This window comes from Varroa destructor, unplaced genomic scaffold (genome assembly GCF_002443255.2).
Source record: "Varroa destructor unplaced genomic scaffold, Vdes_3.0 BEIS01000003.1, whole genome shotgun sequence".
Classification (NCBI taxonomy): Eukaryota; Metazoa; Arthropoda; class Arachnida; order Mesostigmata; family Varroidae; genus Varroa; species Varroa destructor.
This window is the reverse complement of record NW_019211456.1, coordinates 4774428-4792297: the sequence shown is the minus strand read 5'-3', so window position 1 is coordinate 4792297 and position 17870 is coordinate 4774428. Positions and strand designations below refer to the sequence as shown.

The window sequence follows — 17870 nt, the reverse complement described above, 5'->3', positions numbered from 1 at the left end:
ACAATGTTTTTCATTGTTCTTTGCGCGTAGCTAAGAAAAGATCATCTCCAAATGTAGCGAAGACCACGCAAGCCTCTTTTAAACTGTCTCCGGTGTTAAGTATGGCGAAAATTTCACCGCAAGGACAAGCTGATAATGATTGGGTATAGTATGAGCAAAATACATTTTATCTCCCCTATCTCGATTCGATAATGCCAATGCGGTCTAGATGTTAATAAACAGAAAACGTACGAAGAGCTTTTGGGCTATCGCTACTGCAATGAACAACACAGTAGAACTTTTACTCAATTTGGACGTACACCTATCGAACACTCGTCATGTACTAGAGTAAACTCTATTCTTGACTGCCCCACGAATCACGTCACCTGGCCTGGTGGTCGAGTTTGGGGCGACCCCATAGAACTGCTGTCGTACAGCATCGTGACATATTATGACTATTAGAAGAGCCTTCTTACACGCAGTTAAGCACCGCGTAATAGGCAAACTTGTTACCGTAACAGAACTGTTTTCTTCCCTGCCTTGACAATAGGCTGAATAAATAGAATAACAGTGGCGGCATCTCTACAGATAGTGTAAATTAGCAACGTAAGACAGAGAGAACGAACTTTAGAGCATCTTCCCCTTTTTCTCTCAGTGAACTGTTCGGCCTTAGGCCTCATTTGAATGAGAGTCCATCTGCTACGTCGGCAGTTGTTCGCAACGACATTCCGACCAACGTTTTTTGCAGAAAACGCTTCTAAAGCTTTTATCAAAGCTTCTAATGAAACACTGCACGTTCGATGTTTATTTCTGTCTATTTAATTAATGTTACTTGAACCTAAGGGTCATTGTTTCTACGGCTTCGTTCCGTTACTATAACTCTTTAGACCTCAATCGTCGTCGTCGTCATCATCATTGCTATCCAAGTAGCCGACGCAATGCTGTCACCTGACTTCATCGCCTCTTATTGCGCTTTCTTGGTGCCTCTTTGTCTATTCACGCTTTCCCAGATTCAGATGATCGACATTATTTCAAATAATAGGATCATTATTATAATAGCACATTCAAGCATGTATGTGGTAATTTATAAATACCGCACGTCGCCTCCGCTAGGAGGAATCGTTTGGAGGAATATGAGTTCACCGTATCAAACAGGACCGTTGTGGCCGTTGCAGAGACAGCGACCGGGGACTTGATCACCACAGATCACAATGGAGCGATACGCGCTAATGAAAAGACAATAAAGTTGGACGCTTAAAAAAGGAAAACCCCGCCGTGTTCTCTGCGTGAGGGAGCGACGTCCATAATATAACGTATGCTATATAGCCATTCGATTCATCGAGCGTTTCAAAATCAGAAGCGCTCGCGGAGCGGTGTTACCTGCCTTTCATTCTGAAACGAAATGATGTCACACAACCGCTTTAAGCTTACCTATTTGAAAGTAAAATTAACATAGCCAGTATAGGGACCCGTTTGTACTGGAGAAAGTTAGAGCCCGTTCGTTTTGCTTGTCTTTTAATAGGAACGTGAAGCGTTCACTTGAATCATTCAGATAAGCGGACAAAAGTGAGGAACACTATTGAATCAGTTTTGTCTCATTGAGTTTTCTAAAGTTGCAGTTACATCATTTTGATAACAAATGAACGGAACCTCTATACTGGTATATGCAGCTTGGTCTACCGCTAGGATGAAACATCCACAAACCGGAAAGACATTGTACTATCGAGCGTTTCATTCTGCCCGACGGTGCTGTTGTATTTCTTGCGAAAGGGCAGTAGAATCACTGATATTTATATCTACATTTAAGAAATCTGAAGTTGATTCTGGTTCGCTAAGAAGCCTGAAGAGCACCGTGCATGCTTGCCGTGTTGTTTTTTTTTCTTTGTTATTGGCGCGCGCCCGTGTGTGTGTGTGTGTGTGTGTTTTTTTTGTATATTTCTCTTTATCAATTTTCACTTTACCCATGTATCATCATCCCTGTGAGCATCGTCGTCGTGATTGTCGCTGTTAAAAACGAAAAGGTGTTCAGATAAGAGGTCGCGTAATCAACCACCCATAGTCGTCCAGTTTTGTCCACGATGGTTATCATCACTCAAGGTTCCTTAGTTGAGTAACCAACGAATGAATATTGAAACAAATTACCTATTAGCCTCTGTCAACTTTCTTTTGTAGAGAAATCGTTTAAATAGGATCTTTATCTCTTTCGTCATATATTATAATAATTAAAAGGCTAATCGTACTTAATGGTCGGATAATAGACGGCAACAATATATATATATATATATATCTTTACCATGACAGGCGAAGGTTTAATTAAGCGAATGGACCAGAGAACAGAATGGTTCCCTAAATCACACTCTGTGGCAAGCATTTGCCTTAATAACTTCGATAAAGTTGCATATGAAAATTGCACGCTCTACTTTCACAACAAGGACCACTTTAACTTGTCATGCGTGTGCCATGCTTAATATCGTTATTTTTATGTATTTATATTATTTATGTATTATTGTTAATATTATTATAATAGTCTTTGTTTTTTTTCCGATTACACCTTCTTTCATGGGAGCAGTCGATTCTTTTGCCTTAGTCTTTGGTAGTATATAAGCAATTGTGAAAGCTTACCTCGCCGTTCTATCTAAAACTGGTGTCCGTATAATATATATACACGTGTATATGTACGATTATCCGTGTGAAAAATACGCTTTAAGTGTTTAATCAGATTATTTAACAGCGAGTACGTTCCTTCAATACAACAAATCTGCCATCGGCAGTCAGAGACTGTGCGAGTGTTGCGCAGAGTTCGTCAATAACGACGGCAATGAAGGGTCGCTAACTGAAACAAAAACATCGTGTGACCTCTCTCGAGTATCGTCGAGCGGACTATTTTAAATACAAGAATACAACCGGACATAACGAAAGGCGCAGCAATAAGATTTGATCGAGAGCGAAGCTACAGAATTACGTCTCGCATTGTTGACAGCAATCGCAGAGACGTCTTGCAATGGTCATTTTTGCACTAAATTAGAAAAAAATTACTAATCCGTCAAAAGACAGGAATCGGGCATGAACTGCAGCTTTCAACCACAAAAAGCGCAAACAATATGTTTGTTATTAACTGATCAATGTACTATACAGCTGGGCCATTATAAGGGAGCGAAATCAGCTGCTTTGACTCTACTTACTCTTCGAGCAGCAAAATCACTCGCAGTCAACATCGACGTCACAATTATTACTGTATATACTGGTGTTATCGACAAAAAAAAAAAACACCCTTCTATTATTATCAATACAATGGCGTCCTAATCGATAGTGCTGCTTAATTAACGCAAGCACGAGACAATAATATCGTTGAGTGAATGTTCTAGCACACGCCGTGCTCTCTCTCTCTCTCTCTCTCTCTATATATATATATATATATATATATACATAAATTAAATTGCAACTATGGCTATATAGGCGCGAAACAAGTGGCTGTCAAATGCTCGTTTCTGCCAGCCAGTGATAAAGCCAAGTCAGTGGTGCTCCATAGAGTAGGGGACTTGAATAGGTACGGGAATTCCTTTTGTACCAAATTGTGGGTAAAAGCAAAAAGAGTGCGTCCTTTCCTGTTTCACCGACAACGGATCTGCGAATTTGACGGCGGAAAATCTAATCGTCTGGGACTGTTGTTGCAAGATCCGTGTTGTGGGACGCCCCCCAATGGCGTCGAACATCCACCAGTCACTTGTTGAACTAACGGAGTCCCACCTGACACGCGCAGGAGGAGATCTGCGCGACGTGAAGTTAAACCCACTGAGAGGGAATATACAGTCGGGGGTGCGTCAAAAATTATTCTACAAATATTGCGACTATGTAAGTGGGGAGCAGGCGGTTGTCAAGTGCTCATTCCTGTGAGCCAGCGACAAAGTTATGCCTGTCCGCCTTAATATCAATCAATGGATATCATTGTACATTATAGATACGCGCCTGTCGTATCATGTATCCGATGGTACATACGAAAGTGGCAATCTAAAGCAGCAATTTGAAATTCGTCGACGCTACAAACGTCCGCTTCTAATTCTACGACTACATAATAATCAAGCATAACATTGTTTTTTAGAGTTCCTAGTGCGCATTATTGTCACATATATATATTTATATGACCCACATTTTATACATATATACATATATATATAGGTGCAATCTGCACCTTATAGTATAATGATTTACTTTACTTATTCTGCTTGTTTGTCAGTACAGCAAATGTAACGGCCGCCACGCTTAGCTACGTTGTTCCCCTAAACATAAAAAAATGAACCGGTACAAGCCCAATGGGATAGATTAAACATATGCATGAACAAGATCCGTATATTCTCTTTACTGCAACTACGTGTGTTGATAATTCACTCGCATAAGTTCAGTCGTATGTAGGGCTACTTCGATATGTGATTTCTTGATGAATTGAAACCGCTATCTATGTACAGGTGCCGTTAGGGCTCTGAGAAATATGTTCAATCGTACAGGAGTAGACCCATAACCGTGCCCTTCAACGACGACAAGAAGCAAACCCGAAGAAAAACGGAACGGGAAGAAGACGAAAGCTATTTACATCATATTCTATCGGCAGGAGACGATGATTTGACTTTCTTTCTCTGAGCTAAATCTTGACATACGAAATAAGCGATAACCACTACCGGAGACAAGCGCGATGGGTTTGTTTGCCTGTTTTGGGAACAGTAAACAAACAGAGATGATCGTCGCTGTCATAACGCGAGTGGTAGACTGGGACGGAACATCTATGGCAAACAGTAGAATATACGTTTTAGATTTGGCAAAGCACAAAAAAAACGCCCCTAGATGGGATATCTTATGGCTTTGTGCGTTCGTAGCTGGCTATATACATCAAAAACACTGCGATCGATCCCAGTTTAAACGAAGTGATATTCGCCCTGGCAGAATCGGATTTTGTATATGTTTATCCACTTCGAATACGATAGATATACGAATACGGTAGACAAGAATACGACAACGTATTCTGCACTACTCTGAAGTATAACTAGGTAGAAACGCCACCGAGTTCGAACGGTAGGGGGCGCTGGTGAAAGCCAACGTTTAGCAGTAGTCTGAAGTGTGTCTAGTTCTCGAAGTTGACCGAATATTTGATTAACTGTTTACATTATAGATATGTTTTAATAAAATGTCGGCTGTATTAGTTTGTCACCGTTCAAATGTATACGTCGTTCTACTTCTTCTCGTTGTGAAAGCATTTCCCCACTTTTTCCCCCTCGATCCCGAAGAGATAGCAAAAACTACAATAAGCCACGCGAAATAAATCTACTCTTACCAAAAACTAATCATATACACAATCTGCTCGTAAGTTAGTTGTGACAATTTTTGTGTTTTTACTTCATTGCTCTAATCTGGATGCTGGGGATGTGTATAGATCAGCAACTGATTTCAGACAACGCGAGATGTCATTGCCTTCCGTAATATCGTATAAATCCCATATGGTCTAAGCTTCGGTATGAATACGCATTGTTTAAACCAGGGTTCGCGCGTCAATTGGTCACCCTTCAATACATGAATGCGTAGGAAGTTTTACGCCTGTCAGCGTGCACTGCATGGGACGATCGTTGCGGCTGGAATTTGCCGAAGTGACGATTTTCGTCTAGATAATGATGGAAAAAAGCATCTACTTTTGCCGAAACTTTCCACTCATCAAGTGCGAAGCGTGCAGTGTAACGAACGACAGAGCTATAATCTTCCATATATTCGACGACATGGTCCCTCATTGTTGATAATTTTCATGCTTAGTTATGTCTATGTCGTCTTACAGCTGGAGTTGTTATCTTGTATACGAGCAAATTCCCGATGGCCGTTGGTGTTACTTTTGTTTTGTGATATCCGTATGCCTGCCGTTATATATCGATGCCTCTAAGCGTGAATGCTTCTGCATATGAGTTTGGTTACGAACGCGCTGAGACTTATGTCGAATTAGCTGGAACGTTTTATCGTTGCGGGAAAGAGACGCATTGCTTGCTCTGTGCATGACGCTAGCCGTGCTAGTGGTGCTATCCGACTGAAATGGCACTGCCATGCTGCACGGCAGAACTTGGCAAATATGGCCACCGACGGACGAACGGATACCAGTGTACAGTGTTAGTAAGCGGCGACTAGTACGTCTTCTTTCACGTTCCTATTGCTGCCGTTAATCTATGCGTCCGGCTAGATCTATACGTATCGTCCAACAATACCAGTAGAAGCTTGCTTATAAGATGATCATCACCGCGAAAGAGCGTAACGTGCTCTTTTTTTTACCGCTACTTCTACTACCTTTCGAGCTGGAGCTGCTGCCGCAGTTCATCGTGCTGCTATTGGGATTGTTCTACCATTGGTCGACCATTGTCTGTGAGCACGTTTTCACTAGGTGACAGCACCAACACGATTATTTTTGCTGCTACTGCGGCAGAGACGAAACAACGATAGAAAAAAAACTGGCAATACAACGACGTCTATCGTACACAGGTGATGTCTTCTTGCATTGCAACATCTGACCTAGGCCCAGCGCTCGACAGCAGCGACAGTCGGAGCCGACTGTTTGTTCCTGAGTGAGTGGTTGGACAGTATTTTCTTTTTCTGTTTGATGAAATTCTGAATGCATCAGAGATCTTAGCGCGCCGCTGACTGACTGTCCCATGGGTCGCGGTGCCATATCTTGCCGAACGTCTGTTACAGCTTGGGTGTTCTTGGGCCTCCCCGCTAGCAGCTTGGCGTTTGACGTGTGTGGTGAAACACGTGTTTTGCAATCCGAGAATAGTTGACATACGTCAACTGGGGTCAGAGACAGGATGCGTAGAGAGGGATAAATGCCTGCCTACGAACGGATGTTGGCTGGATGTCTGACAGATACTACAGCCGGACCGTCAGACAGACGCCCGAGCGAGTTGATAATGGTCTAGTGGAGTGGACGCTACCTGTAACAGAACGGGCCGCTAGACATGGGAAATAGCGCAATATGGGGCTTGGACGCGACAGTCCGGTTGAGCCGACCGGACCGATCGTTTCTCAGCTCTGAACTTAGTCAAGCTGAACTGACCGACCGACTGACTGACCCCTCCGTTAGACAGAGACGGCAGAGGTAAAGGAGGTTGGCGTAGCAATACGGGCCAAACGACAGAAGTCCGTTAAAGGACTCACAACACAGCGGCAAAGCCGACGGTAACGAAAAGGAAGAGGGATTTATCTCCCAGTAAGCAATATTACTATTAGACCCTCTACTTTTTGATTGTGCCAGCAATAGCGGGATAGCAACGCTGTATCGGTGGTTCGCGCGGCTCACCTATTCTACCATGGGGCGCGGTTATAATGGCGCGTGGAGTAAAAGCGACGGTGCCGTTGCTATCAGTGGTGATGTATTAAGTTGAGCCGGCAGTAAGTGGTTCGCTGGAATGGAACCACGAAGCCAGAAGAAACAGGACTAAGAGAACGTTCAATATACGTGTTACTCGGCTAGTCACCGCAGGGAGTACGTGCTGTTGTATGACGTGATCTGATTTGATCTGATGGCTGATTATCTAGGACCGATTCACCTAGTGAGCATTTACACGCGATATATTATACACACGCATCAACAGTTCTGTGCACAGAAATCATTAACCGACGTCAACAGAATTTGAATTGAGGTAGAAATGCGGAACGGATTTCTCTACTCGAATCAGCGCATGGTACGATAGGATCGTGTTAATGTCTAAGACGGGATCATTTGAAAAGCTTTCAGAAGTGTTGAGTGATTTTTTAAAGTATGATTTTCAAGAAGATTTTATTAGCTTCACTGATTTGTCGTTTCCGGCTCAACGTGAGGCTCAATGCCGCTTTATTAATTTCCTCGAATGCTTAATGGATGTTGATGTCTATTACTTTTTTTTTGAGGATAGTGAGACTTCGAGGTTCTGATGAGGGTAAAAAGCGCCTGTTATTCGGCCATGCAGCTACAGCAAACATATAGGTCACAGTAGAAATTTTCTATGAGCCATGAACCCTACACGCAACGAGCACAAGTTCATGCTGCATTCGTTAATTTGAATCACTGACAAATGAAATTCAATTTACAGTTCCCGCCGGCGCCGTTCAAATGTTCATCTTGTAATCCTTATATTAATGGGAATTCATGTTTAAGGCTACCTGCCGACGTTAACGTCAGTTGGCTTTATCATGGACACAAACGAGAATCATGAGGGTGTAAGTTCGTGTGCATTAATACATCATGACCGTTTATTCATGGAAGGCCTTATGGGGTATTTGCTTTACGCCCCCAGGTTGCAACGGGACTTTCTTTAGGCCAGCACTTCCGTCATCAGGTTAGCACAGATTGCTAGGAATGATACTACTATCAAGAGTGATATTTTTGTCACCATGTCGCTATCAGTATTGGGTTTTTGATTATTAATTAATTAATTATGAGTCGTTTGCTAAGAACTTACGTATGGTCGCGCTAATACTGCTGAGCGTCAAGGCGGTCTCAGTCAAGTGTTTACGTCATGATTGTAAGTTTATGGTGCCCATTAATATAGTCCACTAATTTTCAGCTCGATTCAAGACTGCTCTATAGTTATTGTAGTGTTTAAGATCGACTGACTGTACCTTGTGGTCCCACTGTTCCATTATGGAACAACACAACGAATATCAGCAGATGGCGCGTTTCATCAATGAAATAACGGTAGCTGGCAGTATTCACAAAATCCGAAAAAAAAACGAATCATACTTTCACCTGTGTACTTTTTATGACACACGCAACGTGTCTAGAAGCGAAGAGTTAGTTACTCAATGTTTAGAATAGGAAAAACCGGCTGAGACCTAGGACAGCTCGCAACATGCTGGGTGCGGAGTGTCGTCTACTAAGGATTCTTCCTACTTCTACTGACATTCTGCATTAATCCACTGGTTTAGCGCGATCGAGCACAACAGTGATCCATTCAAATAAGGACAAGGAGATGAAATATAACAAGTTTAACTGGAATCTTAGCTTCGCGAATGGATTTCATCTTCTTACAAATGGAGTAACGGCACATTTGACGATTTACGCGTACATTAAACTATATGCTACATGGCTCTATGTAAATATATTATAGATACACAGATAGATATAGTTAGACAGAATAGATAATATACATTTGTCAATATGTTGATGTCGTGCAAGGAAGCACCATTGCCCCAGCGTGGCCTAGATGCACACTGGAGCGAGATGTCCGAGGACACCATCTATTGTCACAGAAAAATTGTGTTATGGTTATACCAACAGTCTCGCAATGTTTTAGTTATCCACGCAAGCAGCAATTAACATCTATCAACCAGGCAATAAACGGACAAACAAATATGTACATTTACGCGATGAGATAAAGTATTTTTGAATGTCTATCATTGATAGACACTGCCGCCGCCATCACAGTACGTTTATTTGATTTACAGGTGTCTTCCACGGCCATCTTCTAGAATATTACTAATTGCAAAATGCATTAACGAGAAATATCAAATAGCATAGCCCTTAAACCTACTAGGACAACAATAGTCTGAGCCAACCTGGCTTTTGCTGCAGGTCGTACTTCAACCAGTCACGAATCAAACAAACAGCGACTATTACACTAGAATTGTTCCAGTCGAGGGCATAGAGGAACCCGTTCGAAACTTTGCGACACCCCTATTGGCACACGTTGAATGAACTGACGTTGACATTGAGCCTAAAAATGCTAGCCTGTGCGGGGCAAGATAGGTGTGCGGACACAAACTGTTATGTCTAATAAAAAGAAGTACCTGCTCAATAATGAGGCTAGTGTATATCTGAATACATTTGAACTTCAAATGAATAGAATCGGTAGTTACGGGTTGACTTCATCAACGGAGCACGGCGATAGGAAAAGTTGGTGTCTTCCGCCCGTCTCAGACACTGGTCGATACTCGGAGTCAGATGTCGTGTAAGTGATTGGGAATGAAGCCAAAAACTTGATCGAACTTTAACGAACGAGCATATTTTTTAAGAAGGACGAATATCGAACAGCATGTAATTATCGTATTCTGAGAAGTATCGTATACGGTTTCGAGATAGCATACGTAATAATCACCACAAGAAGTTCTTAAAAATGACGCTTTGAGCCCAAGGAAACTGATAATCTTCGGTCCGAAGTACACAACTCAATTAGCGATATTTGATCATTCGTAATACGGGAACTTATATCTTTTTGCTTCTTTTTTTCTTTTCGCCTTGTCAATAAGGGCCATCTTTAACTTATTAGAAATGTTTTTTTTTAATACCGTAATAGGAGCTGCCCATTTGTTGCCTGTAAATATGCATATTCGCGCAGAGTACATGATTATAATAAACGTACTTCCCTTACCGGCTGGCTTTGGGCTAGCCAACCGCTTAGCGGTCGAAACTCGTCATTGTTATAAATTCAATGCTAGCGGTAAGTTCACCCCGCACCCAGTGGACTCTAATATATTACTGTTAATTGGACGATATATTACCGTTGTCATTAAGTCGCCGCTGCCACAGTTCGCGTAAACCATGCGTGTGCCACACGAAGTGCCTCCCGGAGCTCTTCCATCCAGGCTAGAATTGGCGCAGCAGCTTCGGGGACGAGAGGCGCAAGCGAACGAACTCCCCGAGCCGTAGCGATCGGAGCTAGGGGGTTGCCATTTCGAAGATATGTCTCCGCTCGAGAAGCCGGCTATGGGTTTTTCCCTATGGGAACTCCCTGCGACCCCGGTGGCACCTCCGGCAGGACAGCCTTAAATAAATAAAAGAAGTAATTCGAATGGGGTCTGAATAGAATTTCGCTGATAGCACTGTTCGTTGTAAAAGCGACCGCCGGAAGCATGGCGACGATGAAGGAAACGCGCTCTATAGTTGCGCCAATATATAGACATAGACGTCCATAATGCTCAGATCTGCAGTCTACAAGCGGCTCTGAGCTCCTTGATCTTTACGTGCTTCTCGTGTTAATACCGTACTTAGATAACTATTAAATAAATGACTGTAATGTGCTTATCGTTATTATTATTATCACGGTTTGGATTATCTCGATTTTTTTTATCTATGGCAGGAAGCACAGAGTAAATGAATCATATTTGAAAGTAACGTTCTGTACACGTTCCGGCGCATGTCTAGCATACGCTAGTTATAAGGCTAAACTTAGAAAATGGTTGTACTGTTGACGAGCACGACGCAACCCCCACATCAGTAATTCGATTGCCAATAAGATCTGGATTGGTTTTTGGATATTATAGCGATATTGTGACCATCACTCTAAAACTCTTAAGCTTAAAGCTCTAAAGCTATTTCGATTAGTCAGCCAGCTCTTCAATGGTCAGTTATTTCGATCTCTTTGTTCGCTGTGCTTTTTTGCAATATTGATTACTCTGGACACGGCACTCATTGCGAATCACTGAAGTACTTCAATTAAGTGTAAATAAATGGGCCTCCCAAACCCAACAGGCCAGTGCAGCTACGTTTTCTGCAATATCTTTCATAATACCTATAATTATAATAACATCGATACTGAACCTGTAAGCGTTTGTCGCATGCGTATATGCCAGGTAGATCGAGTCATATTCGATGACATAGCCCTTTGTTTATTGTTTGAACAACATTTTGTCTCTATGTATCTATCTGTAGGTGTTCATTCGTATAATGCTGCATGATAGGGACCGCCATTAATTTGCTCTGTGCCAAGTTCAATATTACTGTCTCTATTGGTTTTTTTTTTCTCGAATCTTTAATTTAACAATACTATTAATGGATATATTCGTCCTTAACACTCTACTGCCCGGTGTTGTTCTCGTTCTGCAGTGCCCCTATGCGGTCACCATTTGATCGCGTTATTTATGCTGCATAAGCTTCAGGTGACAGTGGCCTTAGGATAATAATAAATTAACTAACTCAGGTCCGTTTCTCACTTCGCAGATTCTCAACGGCGTCGGTGATACGTTTCATAAGTAACGCATCCATCATAATATATGTATCTAGATTCAGTGGACGCGTGGTATTCGAAAGGGTTTTAGACCTACAAGCTTCCAGTGTCGATGCAACATGACTTCTGCTTTTTAATATTATTGCCGTTACTTTGACGCTAATTATTTTTGGTTTCTTTTTCGAATTTCTCCATGGTGAATGTTGAAAGGCGCTATTACACGGCGAGAATCGAAGGGACCATTATCACGTGTTCGTGGCTTCTGGCAATAGTAGAGAAAGTTCGCAGGAACGAACGGTGATGGTGGGCGGGTTTTTTTCTATTGTTAATAGTAGATCAATATCACGCTATCGCAGAAGCCTATGATTTTTACCCTTAGCGACTGCGGAAGGTGGGCTCTGCCTTTAGCAGGCAGATACTCACTTGGTCCATATTTGTTTGCCAGCACACAGTTTCTCCTAAAACGTATTTAGTCTACACAGTGGAAGGCACCAAACGAAACACGTGTACATCCTTCCTCTAAATACACTTTGAATGATGGCCTCATCGATGAGGAATAGCGCGATTTGTTTCCATTTTATTGTTTAAAAGCGCAGGCGTTTGGATTTCATTTTCCCGAAAATTTACGGCATTGGTTCAATATGCAAATGTTTTCGATGGTGCTATTATAATTATCGGTGTATGTCTTGTGTAACTATTGCCCATGTCTTTGCTTAAGAATGCAGTAGTTGAAATAGCGTTTGATATAAATGCTATAATTTCTTAATATTAAATTAAACGTTGGCAATGTAGCATTGATTGCACCTGGACCGAGCAACTAATTTTGCTCTCAACGAAATGCGGCAAACGTTTACGGAAATCGTTGTCGACCTTTTAACCGAATGCTCTTAGGCATTGTCGTTTCTAGTACGATGTTTTCTTGTCAAGGCAAAGATGGAAAAAATGCCATAACTATTTTTCTCTAGCCGGTTCGAAAAGACAAATATGCGTAGACAAAGTCAAACTTTGTTTGCTTTTTTTATACTGGTTAACAAACGTATCAGTATGATCAACGAGCAGATTGTAGAAGAAGAAAATTGTCAGTGCTTCCATAATGTAGACGAATTTTGGATTTTCTAAATACAATATTATATTTAGTCATCATTAGGATGTTGTGATGAATTATCAAGTACTCTTTTCTATTAACGATTACATACACTGCTTGGATTTGTTTAGTTAGGAAGACCGCTTAACATTCATGATAATTAACGAATTTCTAATGAACGCCCAACAGTCTTATCGAGCGCAGATCCGTCAACTAGCTTTATATCAAATACATGAGCGCTGTTGTTTACAAGCTCATAGTGTACTGGTCGCCGACAAACTACTCATTGTTTCTGTCGTGAATACGCCAATGTAAATTCATCGCCGATGATCTTTACCAAAAAAAAAACACAGCTAAAGAACACGACTGACTTCATAAGAGTATTCGCTTATTTACGTTCCGACGGCCTCCCTACAAAATACAAACAGGATTTTCTGTGTCGGCTGGGCTTTATATACGCCTCTTGTTTTTGTACAGAGCTGAAATGTGCCGCTTCCGAATTTGCTTTGTCGTTAGACGTGCCCGTCCTAATGGATTTCTTTAGGATCGGGTCGACACATCTCATCCCATACCGAAAGCTTACCTCTATACTTCGTCCCGTATCGCCGTGACATACGGAGCCCATCACTTTGTGACTTCGTAAGAAATTACTTGTTCAACTTAGTCCTTGTATTGTTAGTTATGTACCACGTGATAAATGGAAATAGCTATATAGAACATTGACAGCACTTGAAGAGCCATCTTTACCTTTAATTCCTCGTTAATTTCTATAAGTTAACGTTATCAGCCATTCATCATCACTCCTGGCTGTTTTCTCCTGCATTAAACCTTTGTTAGGTTACTTAGATCGAACACATTCGTGATTGGGCAAGGATGTATTGAAAAATCGTGTAAATAGCCCATTGGCTAACAATTTTACCAACTTTTAAGCGCTTTCAAGAGAAATACCCATCAGCTAGCATCAATGACCTGCTACAGTGTGTGTAAGTCCAACCTAACGGTAACACAGGTTAGCTGTGGGATGGCTAACACTTCGAAGCATAGAAGCACAAAACGAGACCTCTTTTATTGATAGCATCGTTAAAAAAGCTGTGCGCGCATCATTTAACTCTTTTACCGTAATTCTGTATTGGACAGGTGTTGCCAGTCTGTAGCGGCAGTAGTGGCGATAGCTGGTATTAACTGTGGAGGTTCACCGGTAGACGCGATGTCTCCGGTGGGCGATCCCCCGGAACCCCTTCACACGATTCACGAGAGACTCTATCAAGCTGCAGTGAATGGAGAGGCGCACAAAATCGTCGAACTCATCAAGCTGGGTGCCAAAATGGTGCCAGATCAGGTAAGCGAAAATTTACAATATATAGAGAGAACGCCTAAATCGTAGTTCAACCCGACCAAAAGCAGCTTCTTAACTATCGCAGCGTAGTTATGTTAAGCTAAACGCTTGTCTTTTCAGTGCTATAGACATTCACGCCTTTTATAGAATCCTATTACTACTTGATCACTAGTAGTTAAGTGACTCTGTAAGCTCTCTATACAAATTAGTAAAAAGAAAAAACTATGAGCTATTGTAAAAAATTTGCAGCCACGTAAGGGGATGATGTCAGTGACATGGATCAGATGATTCATAGCTTAAATAAATACCTCTGGGGCAAATGTAGGATATTCGGCAAGACGCCTGCAGCCTACGATAGCTACCCCATAAATTTTCTAAGCATATTGGTTACAATCAACGTTCTTCTGTGCGCAGTGAGATCTTCAAGTTGACACGAGAGGCGTTATGATGAGGGGCGTAAAGCCCTAACGATACTTATCATCTATACCTATATAAGAACATGCACGGTGACTAATTTTACATGATGTAGTTAGTTGTCGCAACAGACAAAATGACATATGAGTAAATTGGATAAATAGTACTCGGCCAGTGGACAATATGTCGTCGTGTTTGTTGCGTGGCCCCCAACAGGCGTCAGAGTCGAATCATACTATTATTCTTTATCTATATCAGATCCGATTTGTATTGAACGACAACACATAAAATAGCAACAACACCTAATTGCAGTAGCTTATTCGACAGTATACAATTAAAAGGGACTCGGTTGAAAGGCGTTTCTATCAACTAACAGACGATCATTTCTGGTCAGTGTGCGACTGTCGCTGCAGTCCAGCCGATCGAGCAAAGGCATGGCTAAGTTTCTTTTATGTCATAATTTCAATAAAAAATCAATTTATCAAACATACCCGAACGTGTCGATGGGCTTGCGACCCTGCACTCGTCATAAATAGAACATACATGTTACGCGAAAAGTGTATGCGTGTTTGTTCATGACAATGTTAAGCTCTATTCATAGTATCGCTATATGTGTTCTATTGAATCGAAATATGATTTATATCACAGATATGGGTCAAAAAACAAACAAACAAACATATGGACGGTTCATGTACGGCTTATGTGGCCTTGCGCATTGCAATAGGTTCTTTCTGTGTCGCGTAATTGTGTCTTCTCGCAGGCTATTTTCCTATAAAATAAGTAAATGGTAGAAGAACAGTTGACGTACTATACTGAAGAAGCCTGTGTGGCCTGGATCGGGAGGGCTAAAATGGATATCTATCTGAAGTTGGGGTTCTCTGACAGATGACCGAATGATCAAAGACTGCTAGGGTCGCCTAAATGGGAAGCTGTCACGGCAACAATAGGAAAAGCCTTAGAAACACACCATGAAAAAATGGAGCTAGGAACAGTAACATGAAATCAGGATACATTGAACAATGGATAAAAGGCAACAATTGTCTAAAAGGGATAGTAACGATGCCCGTCCCTTATTAAAGAATGGCATTTTTTTATGAGATTTTTACAAGCTTCAGGAGCTATTGAGAGGGAAACCCATAAATAGTTGTGTTTAGACAAGATACCGTCAGACCTTTTTTACGATATGGTTCCCGAGCAAAATTGCGCCCCAGACTCTCCCTTTAGGTTTAAACGTTCCTCTAGCATCTGGTTTCAATTGAAGCAAAATGCTATTCACAATGAGTTTACAGAAGAAACCTTGTTTACCCATGTCGCTATGAAACACATGTCGTATTGTTACTTTGGGATAACGGTGAAGATCCTTTGGCAAAACGCGTTGATGCGTCTCCGTTATATTAATAATCGCGAATGCACGTACGCGTTAATCGAATACTGTTAGTCGGTTGGAAATTAAGAAAAAAAAAAAAAAACAATACAATACATCTATTTTGAACGAGAAATTGAAAAAATTACAAGTTCCCTTGTGAGGCAAGCATTGAACCAACGGCTGTTGGAAGTGTCACCAGTAAGCACTTAGCTAACTTGCAAAGAAACGCTTGTATATAAAGAAAAACGGGGTTATACGACCGAAACTGCGCTTGACGCTACCGTGTAAAAAAGAACCGGTGCCACGGGAAAGGAACAAACGATACCACTTGATGATAACAACGGTGCGTGGTACACTGAGTGCGAAGCTATGAGGTTACGCTCAAATACGCATTTCTAATAAGCTGATTCAACCTGTAGAAGCATTTAGTTCTTATAAATTGTTGTACTGCAGGGAATGAACAAAGGCTTAGAAAAACACGGCCTTTCGGGGGTCGTTCACCGTGCTCGTCTCTATTCTTCCCTCATCGTGTTTCTTTGTCAAAATATGATAGATTTTTTTCCTGTCAACTTTTTCTTTTTCAATTTTTTGTACGCTTTCAATAGAGAGTGCAGGTCGGTTAGTCGATCAATTCGTGAGCTTTGGATCCGCCCTGTTTATTCGTTCATTCCAAACGGGTCAGGACAACTGAGTCATATTACACATCTTTCAACAGGAGGCTGGGTTTCGATATACGCCCATAGAGTAACTGTTGCCATTGCTATCGCCGTTGATGCTTTCAATACGTGGCTGGTAACGAGGGTTACGGTTTGGGGGGACAGCGATAGTGACGTCAAATCTATAGTACTGGAAGTGACGGACTGGAAAATAGAAAAGATAGTCAAGATGTACGGTGGCGCAACCCAGCATTGCGTAGCGAATCAACGACACTGGCTAGTTATTGCTGGGCTGCGATTGTTGCTGCTGTTATTGTTGCCGTCGTCGTTGACATGACCGTCGTAGCTGTTGTTAAGTACTGATGCCCTTTGATGTTATTCGGACACGATCCATCGACAGTTGGCTGAACTGAAACTGTTGACGGCAGAATCGTTGCGTAAAAAGCAGGCGGACATACAATTTTATGAAGCGTTTGTACTGTCAGAACTAGCAACATCAGCACAAGCGACAACTTAAGCAGGAGTAACATCCAAAGCGTTTCCCCATTCCTGTAGTTTGTAGCAGAAGGCAGCAACGTGACCAACAAAAACATCCTGTTCACCTAGGCAACAGCGACAACCGTAGAAGCAGCTACTATAATTACGTTTCCTAGATTTTCCCTGTGCAATCTTCCGTTTTTTTCGCATCTATCACGTACACGCGTCGTGTTAGGCACACACACATACACCCATTGGTTAGTAAATGAATGCCAGCGCGCTTTTTACTGTTAAATCTCGCACAAATAGAAACACACGAGCTTATATGTTACGATATATTCATGGCATTGTCTTGACACAATGCAGCAAGGCAAAATTATATCAGGCTAATATAAAAGGTCCGCCATAAACTTAATGTACAGTCGCCTATGGAGGTAGGTCAAAGTTGTAGAAAAAATGGGAGCGTAATTATCTAGCATCTAGAGGGTATCTCGTGTTATTACGTCCTGTGTAATATGTTCGCCTCGATGATTTATCTGAGAACGTCACTTTGATGAGATCATAATTACCATTAGTAGTGTATCCTGCATGTCCTGTTGGGATGTTTTTTCCGTTC

The 17870-nt window shown here is 41.7% G+C and overlaps 2 protein-coding genes across 6 annotated transcripts in view; one reads left to right on the top strand and one right to left on the bottom strand.

The window, feature by feature from the left end:
- The window catches only part of LOC111248372 (uncharacterized), a 74377-nt gene that overhangs the window by 26330 nt on the left and 30177 nt on the right, over positions 1-17870 (bottom strand). For 2 of the 4 annotated variants that reach the window (XM_086983085.1, XM_086983086.1), the window contains one exon: positions 10477-10739. In XM_086983085.1, the coding sequence (XP_086839211.1) occupies positions 10477-10739 (263 nt within the window). Of the gene's footprint in view, positions 1-10476; positions 10740-14338; positions 17193-17870 lie in introns of those variants that run through there. The other 2 variants (XR_015323355.1, XR_015323357.1) reach the window with 2 other exon arrangements.
- The window catches only part of LOC111248369 (uncharacterized), a 38212-nt gene continuing 34551 nt past the window's right edge, over positions 14210-17870 (top strand). For both annotated transcript variants that reach the window (XM_022800578.2, XM_022800577.2), the window contains exon 1: positions 14210-14344. In XM_022800578.2, the coding sequence (XP_022656313.1) occupies positions 14213-14344 (132 nt within the window). In that variant the 5' untranslated portion in view covers positions 14210-14212. The remainder of the gene's footprint in view (positions 14345-17870) is intronic.